Here is a 17,255-nt window from a genome sequence, read left to right on the forward strand (position 1 = left end):
GCAAATGCTTTACTGCCATCTGCTGGAAACGTTCCATAATGCGCTCATGTACACGGACCACAAAGTGAACGGCTCTCCCTCCAGCTGTGCCTGCAAAATCATACGCGGTGGCCGTGGGAGAAGGTCTGTCACCCTCCACCCCTGTTCACCGCCTGAGGGCTCAACCTAGACACACTCGGGAAGAGTCATCTGAGTATGGCAATATTGTTTGCTGTGATTTTGCAAAAAAACCCGTCTAGGATTCTGTCCCTGACCAAAGCTCATAGGAAGGCACTCCACCTTTACGTGAGCCCTTGTGTTCCAGGTTCATTAAAATCGGAGACAAAGAGTGTGAGTACAATCCCAAGTTCCGGCTCATCCTTCACACCAAGCTGGCCAATCCTCACTACCAACCCGAGCTGCAGGCTCAGGCCACCCTGATCAACTTCACCGTGACCAGGGACGGCCTGGAGGACCAGCTGCTGGCCGCTGTGGTCAGCATGGAGAGACCAGACCTGGAGAAGCTGAAGGTGCGTCAGGTACCCAGCAAGGGTGTTAAGAGGTAACTCAGCCCGAGGTCACATGACTAGTAACTGGTACGGTTGGGGTTCAGGTCACCTGCTGATTTTGTCTGCTTGTGGTCCCGAGCACTCTGCTATCCTGCTTCCAGTTTGCTAAGGGAAGGGATTCTGGCCCATAACCCTTTATCTATTCAGACCTACCCCGAGAACAGGATGCTCTGGGCTTCTACACCTGACTCTCCCTTATGTGATATTTGCAGTCAGATCTCACGAAGCAGCAGAATGGGTTCAAAATCACCCTCAGAACGTTAGAAGACAACCTGCTTTCTCGCCTCTCCTCGGCCTCCGGGAACTTCCTGGAAGAAACGGCCTTGGTGGAGAACCTTGAGATCACTAAGCAGACCGCTGCAGAAGTTGAGAAAAAGGTAAGACCTGGCAGCCTAGGCTGGTGGACAGAGGCCCTCCTCCTGCTCCCTGAGTCTGACTTCTAGGGGAAAAAAAGAGTAACAGATGGCTCTTCCATCTTCCTGAGTTTCTCCTAGAAAGTCAAGCTAGGCAGGATTCCTGAAATGACTACCTCACATCCTGCATTACGGAGTGCCCCCATCTCCTGGGAAATGCTCTTGACAGCTCTACTCCGCAAACGTCTGACGAGCACTTACGTCTGTGCAGGGCCTCGTGTTCTGTGCAGGAAATAGTCACTCAAACTGAATACCTCAGTGAGTCCATGGAATTGCCCTGAAGCTAAGGAATCACACTGTTGTGCAAGTTGACTGGTTCAGGCATGATTGCACCCCGAGAAAACCCACAACCTGCCAAAAGCTCGCAAGTCTGATTTTAATGGGAAAACTTCCATGACGTCCAGGGGAACTCAGCTCTCAAAAAAAAAAATGGTATCATCCTGTGAAACTACTTAGCATAGAGCTTCCTTCCTTTGTTTCGCAACGTTCAGGAGACTTCTATTCCCCCTTGCGGGAATAAAAGTCTGCCCTTCCCCAGCAGACTGCTGACCCTACAAGGGGCCCTTTCACATTCTCAGTCCTGCTCTTGGACCAGAAGAGGAATTAAGTCACTGGTTCTGAGCAGGATAAGCGTGTCTGTAACAGTGCCCAGGAATGATGCACCTTGGAAGGAATACCTTTATTGTCAGGTTATTGGGATTTCTCCAAATATGAGAAATAAGGCTTTGTTCGAGGTAGGGACAAGTTAGGAAAAATGAAAAGTAATGATGGGCAGGGCAGATAAACCAGGTCCTACCCACTCTGAGATAACAGACAACTAAGGCTGGAATGAGAGACTGAAAGGAGGAAGGTCCAGCCTCGCCTTGTCTCCTCAGTCACTGTGTGACCACCAGGTTTTACTGCTGGTTCTCTACGGCCTCCATGTCTCTAGAGAGGGGCATGCAGAGTTTGTAAAACAATTGTGGTAGAAGTTCCACTGCCCTGGGCAGGAGAGATGGGGGAACAGAGCCCAACTCACACAGAGGGAGAAGGTCAGAGATGGAACTGACCATGTTGGTCTCTTCTCCCTACCTCCTCCTCTCTTTCTTTATCCTTTTCTTTAAAGTCAATGAACAATTATTGAGCACCTGCTGTGTGCCAGGCTTTTTGTATGCAGCCTTTTATTCTTTTGTTGTTTCTTTTCTTTTTGTCTTCTTTCTCTTTCTCATTCATTCATCCAATGAATACTTGTTTGGAAGCTGTTATATTCCAAATTCCATGGCAAAAGGTGGGGGTACCACAAGGAAGTCAAGAATCCCAGGCTTCCAGGACCTGGTCCTCTAAGGGAGAAGGACAGGCAGTTACAAAACTGTGATGAGGGCTGTGGGAGAGGAAGCATGGGGAGTCATGAACACACAGAGGAAGAGCACTCAACCCATGTTGGGTTAGCGGTAGAAGGATGTTTCCCTTTAGTGTGAGTGGAACATTGAGAGATTGTAGAGGGGATGAAAGTAGTCACTGGAGATAAGGCATGAAAGGGAGGCTGGCTCCATCACAAAGGGCTTTGTAGACCATGCTAAGAAGTGTGGGCTGTAGATGGGAGTTAGGGTTCCTAAAAGAGGGTTTTTTTCCCTCTTTAGACAAGAGAGTAACATGATCAGATCTGTGCTTTAGGAAGATCACTCCAGCTCCAATCCAGAGGAGTGCTTGGGGAAGCAGGAGGCAGAGAAAGCAGGAGGAGGTACAGTAATTCAGATTAGAAGTGATGGTATTCTGAAGTAAGGTTGGCAGTGATGGAACAAAGAAGTGGACAAATTCAAGAGCTATGGGCAACTTCAAGGAGATAGAATTGGAAAACTTGTTAACTGATTGGATATGATTATATATGGATAAAAGTATTGTCGAGGAAATGTCTCAGTTCCAGGAATAAACATCTAGATAGGTATTGGTGCCAATACCCGAGAGAAGAGAGCATAAGTGGATTTGGGGGTGAGAAGAAATGATGATTTTAGTTTATGTCATGTTGAGTTTGAAATGCCTCTGGGCCATGCACATGGGAACATCCCATGGGTTTGGGGATATATGATCTTGACTGGTGATACAGTGCTGAGACTTTTTAGCGAGTAGTTGATTGTTGAAACTTTAGGAGTGGATGAAGTCACCTGGGAGATGTGTGTGCAGTGATAAGACTGGGAGTAGAGCACTGAGGGATATTAATACATTTCAAGACAAGTACAGAAGATGGAAAGCATGGAATAGAGCAGAGATGGGAGGAAAAGCAGGTAAATAAGGCATTATGAAAGAAAGCATTTCAGGAAGGGATGTCGATGGTGTCAAATGATGCTGAAAACACAAATGAGATACAGCTGAGATGTATCCACTGAATTTTGCAAAAAGGAGTTATCAGTAATCTTGAGGAGAATGGCTTCCATGAAGTAGTGGAAGCAGAAGCCAGACTGCCTTAGAATGAGAGTAAATGGGAGTTGAGAAAGGGGAAGTGAGTATAGACAACTCTTTAAAGAAGCCAGACTATAAAATGGTAGAGAGAGAAAGGATTGTAACTTAAGGAGGACATAGCATCCTTGGAGGATTTTTCTCCAAGATGGCAGAGACTGAGCATGCTAAGATCCTAGCTGGACATTGGAGGATGCATGGATTGTAAAGGAAAAGGAGTCATTGAGAAGAAGAGTTGAATGTACAGAAATGAGAAGTAATGATTAATACAATGGGGTACATAAGAAATCAGGGGAAATGTAATTCAGGTCACTGATGAAGAGCTTATCTTTAGAAATATGGAGAGTTAATTCCAATATAATGGGGGAGAGGGGGCAAACATGAATCTATAAATGGTCCGTAGGTCAATGTGAGCAATGGGGTCAGGGGGTCAGAAAATTAAGGGAGTGGGAGGGAAGGCAGAATTAAGGAAACCCCTTCCTGATGGTCCGTATACAATCCATGAAAGCATGAGTCATAGTCATGGTCATCTGCTTAGAATGAGGGGATTGTGGTGAGGTAGGGTGCTTGGGGAGAGGAGTGAAGGTTTACAATAGTTGTTGTGGGAGATGGGAATGAAAGTTGACTAAGGACATAGGTTAATGGACAGCATTAAGGACCCAGGTGAGCATGAACAGTATGAATCTGTGATAACACCAATCTGAGCAATCATGTGATTTTTATTCCATTCCACTCCATCCTGAGAATCTTTGTCTTTTAACTATTGTATTTAACCAATTTACATTTACTAACATTACTGATATAGTTGGATTTCTTTCTACTATCTTAATTTGTACTTTCTTTTAACCATGCTTTTTGTTTATTTTTTTCTCCTTTCTTGATTTTTCTTTATCATCCTCTTTTATCCTTTGCTGATTTTAAAGTTATTTACTCTATTTTATTAATTAACCTTGTTTCATTTATATATGAGAAATATATTTCATTTTATATGTGACTTAACAATATATGTATTGACTTAACAAAGTCTAAAATTAAGCACTATATCTAGCCTCTTCCAAAACAATATTAGGACGTTAGAATACTTGGTCATTTTTTCCATCTTCTGTTACTGTTTTTGTTTTTTTTTTTTTTAAATTTTATTTATTTTATTTTTTGGCTGTGTTGGGCCTTTTTTTTTTTTTTTTTTTTTTTTTTTACTTATTTATTTATTTATTTATTTAGGCTGTGTTGGGTCTTCATTTCTGTGCGAGGGCTTTCTCTAGTTGCGGCAAGCGGGGGCCACTCTTCATCACGGTGCGCGGGCCTCTCACTATCGCGGCCTCTCTTGTTGTGGAGCACAAGCTCCAGACGCGCAGGCTCAGTAGTTGTGGTTCATGGGCCCAGTTGCTCCGCGGCATGTGGGATCTTCCCAGACCAGGGCTCGAACCCGTGTCCCCTGCATTGGCAGGCAGATTCTCAACCACTGCGCCACCAGGGAAGCCCTGTTACTGTTTTTCTGTTTGTTTGTTTTTTTAAAGGAACTCCTTTATTTACTTATTTATTTATTTTTGGCTGTGTTGGGTCTTCGTTTCTGTGCAAGGGCTTTCTCTAGTTGCGGCAAGTGGGGGCCACTCTTCATCGCGGTGCGCAGGCCTCTCACTATCGCGGCCTTCCTTGTTGCAGAGCACAGGCTCCAGACGCGCAGGCTCAGTAGTTGTGGCTCACGGGCCTAGTTGCTCCGCGGCATGTGGGATCTTCCCAGACCAGGGCTCGAACCCGTGTCCCCTGCATTGGCAGGCAGACTCTCAACCACTGCGCCACCAGGGAAGCCCTCTGTTACTGTTTTATAACACTTTAGTTCCACCTTGCTTTTATCTACTACTTCCAAACTGATCATGTTTTTTATAGTCTTTGTTATTTTTTTATAATATATTTTTTGGGGCCTCACCACATGGCATGTGGGATCTTAGTTCCCTCACCAGGGATCCAACCTGTGCCCACTGTAGTGGAAGCATGGAGTCTTAACCCTGGACCACAAGGGAAGTCCCCAGTAGTCTTTGTTATTTAGATTGACTGTATATTTAAGGAATTCTTGCATCTCATTTATTCCTTTTGGATTCAGTTTTCTTCTGATTGAAACAAATAATTACTTCTTCAGTGGCCTGTGGATAGTAAGCTGTCTTTGACATTGACTGCTTCTTCAAAGTAAAACCTCTGGTCTTTAATCAATTTTGGAAAATTCTTAACTATTATAGCTCAAATATTGCCCGTCTCTCTCTCTCTTCTCTACTCATTTCTGTTAGACATATTTTTTTTCTTTTTTTTTAAGATGTATTTTAAATCTTTTCATTTTATCTGCCAAGTCTCAACGTCTTTTACATATTTTCCATCTTTATTTCTCTCTGAGCTGCTTGTGTAACAATTTCCTCAGATTTATCTTTTAGTTTGCTTATTTTCTTTCAACTCAAGTCCGTTATTTAACCAGTGCACTGAGTTTTCCATTTTAATGACTGTATTCTTGTTTTTAGAAGTTCTAGTTAGTTCTTTTTCAGATAATGTCTGTTCTTTTTTATAATGTCCTGATTTTATGCTTTCTTTTATCTCTACTGCTTTTAAACACAATTAGTTAATGGTAGGTAGTTCAATCATCTTCAGCTCTTGGGATGCTAATCTTTCTGGGATTTTTTTTTTTGTGGGGGCGGGGAGAGGTAGAGGGTCTTCTAATTGTCCTCTTTGGTAACACTTCCTCCTGAAGTTTGTAATTGTTTATTGAGAGCTCATCTTCAGTAGGGATCATTGTTTTTTCCTGCAGGACTCTCATGAATTATCAGTAGTTTCACTCTATGCTGGAGCATAAGACAGGTCATACTGAGGTTGCATTTAATAGCATGTTCTTACAGAATCCCTCTCTGATGCTTAGGTCTCTTTTCTCATTTTTACCTCTGATAAATTTTCTGAAAATAGACCTCCATTGAAAGAGATCTTCTTTGTGAATTTACATATTAACTCATAAAAATTAAGAAAACAGAAAATTAGATTATGCTGCTTTTACTGGATTCCATTGCCTAGAATTCTGGCTTATTTTTCAAGTTGTGTGTGTGTGTGTATCTCCCACGTGTCCCCACTGGAGGGGCTGACACTTTCACCTTGTGAAGGACTTGGAGTGTGTCATCTCTTCCTCAGTCAAGCTCGGTTAAGGAAAACCATGGCAGCTTCCTACCCTCTAGCTTCTCCCCCCATCCCGGTCCACCCACCGCACACACAGACACAGTGTGCTTACACAGAGAGGCCACGCTGATTCTCAGGTAGCCCTGGTTGGTTTGAACAATGGACCACTATTGATTTTTCTAACAGGTGCAGGAGGCCCAGGTGACGGAGGTGAAAATCAACGAGGCCCGGGAACACTATCGGCCGGCAGCTGCCCGGGGCTCTCTGCTCTACTTCATCATGAATGACCTCGGCAGGATCCACCCGATGTACCAGTTTTCTCTCAAGGTGACTTACACCTGGAATTTTCTGAATAGTCATAATTCAGCAGTGTAATACAGCCAGTGCAGCTCTCCATGAGGGCTTATCCATGTGTTTCATTAGCTGTGGCAGCTCTTTAAGATCAAATCCAGGAGAGCAGCTACATTGCCTTACAGTCCTCGTCTCTTTAATTGGGTCTTTCATGACTCATTGGTTATGTGGCTAGAACAGCAGGAGAGACCACAGCAGGTCTTGGCCTCACTCACTAAGTGCATATATTACAGCAGGAACTATGCTTACTGAAAGTGTGGAAGAGGATACCAAGAAACATAAGAAGTGACCCCTGCCCCAAAGAGCTTAAAGTCTAATCGGGATGATCAAGTGTGCATGTCATTTTTATCAGTTAAAACCAAAGCAGCCCATGATAATAGTCCAACTTTAAATTACTTTCCTTATTACCCTAATATCCTCAAAGCTACTGCTTTATGGTTGCTGAAATATTTCTAAAACCAAAAACGTTAGCAAATTGTAAGCGCTGACTAAGCTTATCTTACTTATGAAAAAATAAAGACCTATAAATTTTAAGTACATCTCTGAAAGTATATCTTTCTCCCCTAAGGCATTCACCAAAAGACCACAATTGAAGAGGCCTTAGGGGGTGGTGGAGCATTTCTGAACAACTTCTCTGGTTTAACCCAACAAACAGAGAGGACACACACACACACACACACACATTCAGAGCACACACCTCATTCTGTGCAGCTCAGCTGCCACGTGGAGGCCAGCGTGTGGGGATGAGGTGAGGGCCTCCGCTACCTGGAACTCATTCAGTTGGAGGTGGCATTCCATCCTGTCCCAATCCCCTTCCCTCAACTCAGAGTCTCTGCAAATTAAGTGAACTGTGTTTGTAATATTTTATGTTTATAAACGAAATCCAATACTTGGCATTATATTCAGGTCAAAGCCCCATATGAAAGAATTATAAAAGATTTTAAAACAGTATAAAAGTTAGCATGATAAGCCTAATAACTACGGGATCACTTCCATAGTTCTGAGAGTAGTTGAAATCTACCTCAGTGACTCTTTCTGAAAAAACGAAATTAGATGAAGCACATGAAAATATGTGTTCAAAACAAAACAAAAAACAAACCAAAAAAACCAAGAAGACTGGAAATCTGCATAGCCAAAAATTGAAAAGACCCAATTATATCTTGATTTTTATTTTCTTTAATGATTCATTCTACTCATATCACATTCAAAGTGCAACATTCCTAATATTAATTCTTTATAAATAGTCTATATCTAAGTTTAAAACAATGGAAAATTGATTCATATGATTTTTATTTCATATTATACCCATAATGTATAGTTCAGAAGATGTAACCAAAGCAGGCTGTGCTCCCACCATTGCAGCAAGGGTCCATAAGAAAAAAGCACATGTAAGTGCACTCACCAATTGATGCAGAATTACTAGAAAGAAAAACAAGGAACACCTGATATTCTGATCATTACCAAAAGGAAAAGTAATTAATTGAAAATATTCTGAGTGCCTATTATGTACAAGGGTCTCTTCTAGACAGCAAAGTTGTACATGATATTGATTCTACCATCAGGAATTTTATAATCTAGATGCAGGGATCCCCAACCCCCTGTTCTGCGGCCTGTTAGGAACCAGGCCGCACAGCAGGAGGTGAGTGGCGGGTGAGCAAGCAAAGCTTCATCTGCCACTCCCCATCGCTCCCCGTAGCTCGCATTACCGCCTGAACCACCCCCCACCCTCCCACCCCCCATCTGGGGAAAATCTGTCTTCCACGAAACTGGTGCCAAAAATGTTGAGGACGGCTGATCTAGAGGATAGAATCATCCATCCTAACTGGTTATCATTGACTGTGTTTACTTTCCAACAAAACTTATTGGATTTAATTTAATTATTTTGGCCACTGGACATTTATTTTTCACTGACCAAAACTGTCGGCTCTTCTCTATATGCCCCATAGCTTTGCCCACTTTGTCACAACGTAATAATTTATATGAGCTAATTAAGACAAGCTTAGCAAACTAAGACAAGAGTTTTCTTGTTGCCACTGTACCTTCTTGGCAGATAATGCTGGGAAAACATTTCTGTGGCTGGCAAATCGTAATACTCATCACAGGTAGTACTACTAGCTACGTACACAGAGCTGTGTAAATTACCAGTGTCCTACCTCCTGTCCCCAGGCCTTCAACATCGTCTTCCAGAAGGCTGTGGAGAAGGCTGCTCCTGATGAGAGCCTCAAGGAACGGGTGGCCAATCTAATAGACAGCATCACCTTCTCTATGTACCAGTACACCACCCGTGGGCTCTTTGAGTGTGATAAGCTGACCTACCTTTCCCAGCTCACCTTTCAGGTAAAAGTGGATTGAAGAAATTTCCAGAAAACAGGTCACTGTATATGCCCAACCAGCAGGTGTAAAGAAACTTTCTTCTCTTAACATCAGTTTCCATTGTCTGTGAAGACTTTTGTGCTCTAAGCAGAGGCATCAGACAGGAAGGTCCAATATGGTGCACACATGCTGCCCCCACCATTGTCCCACTCATGGCAGACATGCTTAATCAACCATTTTACTTTTTCTTGGTGATCCTGGTTATCTAAGATCCTCCTCAACAGAGCCCTCCAGCAGCCACTACCAATCAATCCCAACTAGCACTGAGGATGAAACTGAATGGCCATACTAATAACTAGATACTTTTTGAGATGCAGTAAGAACGTTATGTTAGAGTATCCCTGATTATTTATTTACCTTTAAGGTTGCAAGTTTAATGTCCAAACCTTCCCCCAGAATAAGAAATTGCAAATGTCCTTCTATCGCCATAGCAGCCTTGGCCTTAGAAAACTCCTTAAGAACGCTGGCTCTCAAGGGCTTGGGAGCATCGGGGCTTCCAGTGTTAATAAGAAACCCTTGCCTGCTGCTTATTCTCAACATCAAAAAACCATGGAAATTTATTTCCTTGCATCTATCTCTGTAATCATTTAGGATTGGGATTTTGTTTTATTGTATATAAATTAGAAGCACAGACCAGATTATCCTGTAGGTCTCTTCCAATTCTAAAAGTCAGATATTCTATAATCACTCCTGCACTGACTCTGTTTGCACGTTCCGAAGCCTAAATTCACGGGGGGATGTTAGTGTGGCTTATCCCTCTCACCCTCTGTGTTCCCCTCTCCAGCCCAGACGACAGCTTGGCCATCACAGAAGGAACTTGAGCCCAGCACAGACAAATTTCCCTCCTGCCACTCATTCACCCCAAACCCTAAGGAGCTTCCACCCCCAGCTCTCACTCCACTCCCCTCATAAATATTTCAACCTCGTTTTACAAGGGCTTCTTCACCTCACCCGCTATTTCTAGCCTGTTTTCTCCTTAAAAGACTTTTCCTCAAACTAACCAAATTATTTTTTCTTCGTGAGTATTCCCATCTGTAACTTTTCAGCGGAGAATGCCATCTGAAAGGGGCAGAACAATTTCCTGAGCGCCTCTCAGCGTGAATTTTTAGTTCTAACCCAGCCGAGTGCTTTGCACCACCCGCCCAACGCACCGCACTGATTCCCTCCCAAGCCTCTGCACTTTTCACTGCCCCCACCCCACGGAAATCCTGTCTAAATCTTCCCATCGCTTAGCATCTCTAAAACCCAATTCAGGACCACGTAGAGAAAGTTTAGCCAAATTCATCCCCCACCCCTGCTTACTGGCCGCTCCCCCATTCTGCAACGCCATTAGCAGTATTGATTCACATGTGCACTTCTATTTTGCATATGTTCATCCGTTACTTTGACAGTCTCCTCAAATCATGTCATTTGCATGTGTCATCTTCTCTGTGAGATTGTAGGAAGGTACTTCATGGCATTTATGATTGATCCATGAAGTCCTTGCTTAACATAGTTATTCACTGTATGCATTTAACTCATGCTGATATTTGGGGTGAAGTCAGATTCACCCAGAGGTGATTTGCACAGATATACACTTTCTCCCACTTCATCCTCTTTCAACAACCAAAATTGACGGGCAGGCTCTAGCGTTAGAAGTAGCACTAGTTACACTGAGTGACAACCCCAAAGATCTCTGGGACCCGTGACTGCCGCCAGCTAAAGAAATGCAGCACTGTCCTCCCACATTGCAGATTCTCCTCCTGAACCAGGAAGTCAGTGCAGCAGAGTTGGACTTCCTGCTTCGATCTCCAGTGCAGACAGGCGTCACCAGTCCCGTGGAGTTCCTCTCGCATCAGGCCTGGGGTGGCATCAAGGTCAGTACCAGCCCCTAGGGAAAAAGTCACGTTCTCCTCTCCTGGAGTGTTTTCCTGACACTTGTCCCCAGGAAGCCAGCAGGGCTGTCTTTGGGGGCTCACCGTGAGCTGTGTTAAACATTGGTGCGTCCGTCCCTTTGCCTGCACCCCATGGCAGCACTCCCCCTTCCCAGGCCTACTGGGAAGGCTTTGCAGAGAAGGAGCAGGTGCGTGTGCTTGTGCGTGGGCTCTGCCTCCAGGATGTTAGGGAACAGAAGGACCCTGTGAGTGTTTCTGACTCAGCTGAGCTGCCTTCCACCTGCCAGCGCTCAGGGCCGGAATGCGGGCTCCTCTGTGAGGCCAGGGCTGGTGTGGAGATGCTGCGCGAGCATTTCCATGGAGTGGACAGATGCCAGGCCTCTGCCAGCCGTCCATCTCCCCGTGCGTCCTGATGGCCTCAGAGCAAGGAATGCGTTCCAGCCTGGGGCTCTCAGTGGTTAATAATAGCTCACATTTATTGAGCACCTTAAAAATTCACTACCTTATTTTATTCTCATGTTCACCTGGGCAATAGGTATTACTTTTTCCCATTTAACATGTAAGAAAAGTGAGATCATTCATCTTATAAGTAGCAGATCCAGGAATCGAGTTCTGGTCTGTCTGATGGCAAAGTCCATCTTCCTTCCATGTTATCCAGCTTAGTTTCATTGGGATTCTATGAACATCGAAAAGATCACAAGCTATGAGCTCCTTTCAGTAGGGACCACGCCTGCATTCACAGGGCTGAGCAGTAAGCTTGGACCGGGTGGCCACCAGCCCCAGAGTCTAGACGCACTCTTCAGGTGGGAGGAGGTCCAGTCCCCACCGCAGGAGCCCCACGGCAGGTGCTGTTGCCGTGTGAAGATAGGCACCTGCACAAAGTGAATCCTCTTTATAACCTTCCATGTCTGCTGGCTTTCCTACATGTCCTGTAGCACAAGGAAGTCTGAGTCTGAAGTTATATGATTGTCTCTCTATCTTTTTACTGAAAGTTTTTGAGACAATGATTCATGTGCAATTATAAGAAATAACAGAGATTCTTTGTACCCCATTCCCCCCAGTGGTCACATCTAGCTTTCCTGTAGCACAATATCACATCCAGGAAGCTGAAATGGATACAATCCACTACTCTATTCTGATTACACCTGTTTTTCATGCACGTGTGTGTGTGTGTGTTTAGTTTTATCACACACATTTATCATGTAATCACCACCACAGTCAAGACCCAGAAAACTCCGTCTGGCGTGTATGTCACCCTGTTATAGAAACAACAGCCCCCTCCCTCCCCCATTCCTAATGCCTAGCAACCACTGATCTGTACTCCACTTGTATAATTTTGTCATCTCAGGGATGTTATATACATGGAATTATACAGTATGTAACCTTTGCGGACTGGCTTGATCACTCAGCGTAACTCCCTTGAGATCCATCCAAGTTGATTTACTTTATAACAAAACCCCAGCACTTAATCATTTATGTGGGTGCTGTCCTCTTCAAAGGAGTCATCTTGGGAAATGCTGCCATTGCCCAAAATGTTTTTCTAACTTTTTTTCAGAGTCTGTAGCTATTCTTTTAATCATCTTTAGGGCCATGTCTAAATCAAGAGTCATCAAACTTTTTCTGCACAGGGTCACATAGCAAATATCTAGGCTTTGAGGGCCACACTCTGTCACAACTATTCAACTCTGCCAAAGTCACACACCATAGGTAAGCAAATGGAAATGGCTGAGTTCCAATAAAACTTTATTTACAAACACAGATGGTGGGCCAGATTGTCCCTGCAGGCCACAGTTTTCTGATCCCTGATCTAAATAATAAAGGTGTGATTTGATTTTTTTATATGTTAACTCCGTTTGTCATTCTGAACCCAGTCTGGCAAATGAGAAGGAGAATAATATCTTGGGAAAGAAACAAGGGGGAACTCCATTCACAACAGCAACCAAAAATCACAAAGTTATAAAATGCCTAAGAATAATTATAATAAGTGCAGAGCATATGTGTGGAAAACCATCAGCTTTTTTAGGCTACATAAGATAAGATATGCATGAATAGACGCAATCTAGAGTAGCACTGTCCAAAAGAAATATAATGCACGTCACATGTGTCATTTAAATTTTTCTAGTAGCCACATTAAAAATGCAAAATGAAAAAAATGTAAAATGAAATTGATGAAAGTAATGTTAATAATATATTTTCCTTAACCCAATACAACCAAAATATTATCATTTTAATATGTAATTGTCACAAAAGTTATAAGTGAGATATTTTATATTTTTGTAAAAGTCTAAATTCTGGTGTGTATTTTTTGCACTTATAACACATATCAATTCAGATGCTAAATCTTCATCAGAAATACTTGATTTGAATTTAGATTTTATAAAATTTAGAGTTAAAACATTTGCTTCATATACCCAAGTTGTTTCAAACATACTTCAAAGTTCTCCAATTACTAAAGCAAGTTCCAGTTTCTAAACTTAAATTTAAAAATAATTAAAATTAACAAAAAAAGAATAAATGTGTTAAAATTTGTAAAAAATAAACAAATAACTAAATAAATAATATGAAGGAAAAAATCAACTATACCAAAAAAAAGAATAAATGTGTTAAATTTTTTTAAAAACACAAATAAATAAAATGCAAATAAAAATCCTATTCTTCAGTCATACTGGCCCCATTTCATTTGCTCAATACTCACATGTGGCCAATGGCTACTTGCTGGGAAGTATGGCCCCAGAGCTTAAGAATAATGACTCAGAGTCTAATGCCCATATGGAAAATAAATTCTGGGAAGCAGTTCTAAATGAGCCCATTTGCAGAACTGGAGCAATGATGGAGATGGACCAGTTAACCCAGGCTCTGGAGTCAGACATTCCTGGGTTCAGGTTCAAGTTTGAGTGTGTGTGGCCTCTGACAGGTTATCTCTGTTTCCTTATCTGTTATGCCAGACACATAAATGTTCAGTAAATGGAAACCGATTATGGTTGTGGTTATGGCTGTTGTATTTGTTTCCTAGAATGGCCATAACAAAGTGCCACAGGCTGGGTGGCTTAAAAACACAGCATTATTCTGCCAGAGTTCTGGAGGCTAGAAGTCTGAAATTAAGGTGTTGGCAGGTCATGCTCCCTCCAGAGCCTCAGGGAGAGGACCCTTTCTTGCCTCTTCCAGCTTCTGGCAGCCCCAGGCACTCCTGGTTTGTGGCAGGACCACTCAGGTCTCTGCCTCCGTCTCCACAGTCCCTACATGGCCATCTTCCCTCTGTGTCTTTGCGTCTCTTCTCTTCTTATAAGAGCATCAGTCACAATGGATCAGAGCCCACTCTCCTGACCTCATCTTAGCTGGATCACACCTGCAAAGAGCCTATTTATTCCCAAATAAGGTCACATTCAGAAATCTGGGAGGCTAGTTCTTCAACATATCTTTCTGGGGCATACAATTCACCTTATCACAGTTATGATTATTAATTACCCACCTATAAGGTGTATATATGCTGTGGTTGACATGGGCTGTGCCTGATAGAATTTGTCCATCGAAGGAAAACCTTTGAGGAATTGTGAGTTGCCAAGTTGGGCTCAGTCCAGTTGCCTTTCTCTCTGTTACCCCACAAAGCCATCTGCAGCGAAAGTCATAAAGAATAAGTGATTCAAAAGCACTCTTCACTGCTTTCATTTTCCGTAGCTCAACTCCAAAAGCGACTTGGTGCAATTTGGTTCCATTCCTCTTTGGTTTGCTTTGCTTTGCTTTGCTTTGCTTTACTTCACTTTGCTTTTTGGTTTTGTTTTGCGGTCTAAGCTCATCTGGCTGTTCAAAGGCTTCTGCAAATGAGTGAAGCTTTACCTTTCTCTCTGAGTTTTGTTACCGGAGCAGCCATGTCCAGCCCCATCCATCTCCAGCCCAGTGCAGGATGTGGGCAGGTGAAACACAATGCAGCGTGCACCCTCTGACGAACGCTCTTTTTAAGTGTTCAGTTGGCTTTTAGCCTAAAGAAACAAAGGAAGTATAATTGAACAGGACATGATAAAACGAATTTTTTTTAAAATTTTTATTTATTTGTTCATTTATTTATGGCTTGTGTTGGGTCTTCGTTTCTGTGCGAGGGCTTTCTCTAGTTGTGGCAAGCAGGGGCCACTCTTCATCGCGGTGCGCAGGCCTCTCACTGTCGTGGCCTCTCTTGTTGCGGAGCACAGGCCCCAGACGCGCAGGCTGAGTAATTGTGGCTCACAGGCCTAGCTGCTCCGTGGCATGTGGGATCTTCCCAGACCAGAGCTCGAACCCGTGTCCCCTGCATTGGCAGGCAGATTCTCAACCACTGCGCCACCAGGGAAGCCCAAACAAATTTTTTAAAACACCCTGTCTGATGAGGAAGATTGATTGCCCTGTTTCCCCAGAAGATCTAATAAGCAGGTGATGAATGAAATCTTTGTGATCAAATCCTGCTTTTATTAGTACCCTCTGTAAGGATTTTTAAAGTCTCATCAAATGTTAAACTTTTAGGTAATGGGCATGTTCTCTTTTTTTTTTTTTTTTACTTAAAAAATTTTTATTGGAGTATAGTTGATTTACAATATTATGTTAGTTTCTGCTGCATAGCAAAATGAATCAGTTATACATATACATATATCCACTCATTTTTAGATTCTTTTTCCATATAGGTCATTACAGAGTATTGAGAAGAGTTCCCTGTGCTATACAGTAGGTCCTTATTAGTTATCTATTTTATATACAGTAGTGTGTATATGTCAATCCCAATCTCCCTATTTATCCCTCCCCCCCATTCCCCCTGGTAACCATAAGTTTGTTTTCTATATCTGTGACTCTATTTCTGTTTTGTAAATAAGTTCAGAGTACCAAGGGATCTTAGAAGCAAGACATACAATGCCATTACCTTGCTGATCGCTTTTGGTCAGTCAGCATGTTCTCTTCTTCATTAAAGAATCTCATCTGCGGTACCGGGCATTGTTAGCCTTTGGAAAGGCCCCTCGCTACCTCTCCAAATGCCAATTTAACACAGTTGCACTTTGCTACCCAGTCCAGTGTAATTAGGTTAATTAGTCATTTCCATTTAGCTTATTAGAAGGTTAGAAACCCCTTTTTCTCATTTGGAAGATTAAACATTGCAACTGTGTTCAACCCAGAGCTTCAAGAAAGCGTGTTTCAGACCCAGCCATGGCAGCTGGGAGCCCTGATCACCGTGTAATTTCCTCAGTTTTGTGGTGACACCAGGGGAGGGTAATGGGACTGCAGGAGGGTTAATGGTGATGCAAGCTGGGAAGAGGGTGAAGCGGCAGCCTGAAAGAAGAGGAAAGTTTGGTCCTCGGCACAGGGAGAAATAATTACCTCAGCTGCAGCTTTTCTCAGCCTGTCAAGGGCCCTCCTACTGGCCACCCAGATGTCAGACTTTATTAATGGAGCACTTCCTAAGCACCAGGCAGCCTGCTAGGCCTGAGGCGTACAGAGATGGCTCAGAAAGCTCTTGCCCGCAGGGAACTCACAATCTTGTGGGAGTCCCAGACAAGGAAACCAGCAATTGCAATTCAATAACTGTAGGAGCCCCCGAAAAGCACAAAGAGGGGCTTTATAGTCTTCAAAGCACTTGTATCTACATTAGAGTATGAGCTATGCAGACAACGGTTACTTGGCCTCATTTTCCAAATGAAAAAGTCAAAGCCCACAAAGGTTTAAAAACGGGCTCCACGTCATAAGAGGCTCATAAGAGGTGACGTCGAGAGCAGAGCTCTCGTCTCCTGGTGCCTCCTCCGCCATCCCCCGTGCCACTCCACGCCACTTCTCAGCACAATGACAGGTGCGTTCCCTGCTCTACATGCTAAAGGTGAAGTCAGGAAGCCACAGAGCCCATGTGAAAGGGCACTTAAGGACTGGACATGTGTTCCTCCACAGGGGAGAAGAGGCTGGGCGAGCCCAGGTCAAGTGCACGTGTCCTTCTCCAGCCTGACCTTCCCCTTGTCACCTGTAGACCCGTCCTCCACAGTCACACTGCCTTCTACCATGCCCCACACTCTCCCCACTCCAGACTTGGACTCTGTGGATCCTTCCCCATGAAATGCCCTGCTCTTCTCTCTACCTCTCTCTCTGCCCAGCAGAATTCTACATCCCTACTA

General features: G+C 43.4%; 1 protein-coding gene across 1 annotated transcript in view; it reads left to right on the forward strand.

Annotated features, from left to right (window-relative positions):
- DNAH9 (dynein axonemal heavy chain 9) overlaps nucleotides 1–17,255 on the forward strand; it is a 301,732-nt gene that overhangs the window by 243,697 nt on the left and 40,780 nt on the right. The window contains exons 55-59 of the mRNA XM_082373261.1: nucleotides 305–509; nucleotides 761–925; nucleotides 6,728–6,868; nucleotides 9,059–9,229; nucleotides 10,999–11,121. Coding sequence (XP_082229387.1) covers nucleotides 305–509; nucleotides 761–925; nucleotides 6,728–6,868; nucleotides 9,059–9,229; nucleotides 10,999–11,121 — 805 coding nt within the window. The remainder of the gene's footprint in view (nucleotides 1–304; nucleotides 510–760; nucleotides 926–6,727; nucleotides 6,869–9,058; nucleotides 9,230–10,998; nucleotides 11,122–17,255) is intronic.

The sequence above is a fragment of the Balaenoptera borealis genome (assembly GCF_965194805.1).
Source record: "Balaenoptera borealis genome assembly, chromosome: 20".
NCBI classification, from domain to species: Eukaryota; Metazoa; Chordata; class Mammalia; order Artiodactyla; family Balaenopteridae; genus Balaenoptera; species Balaenoptera borealis.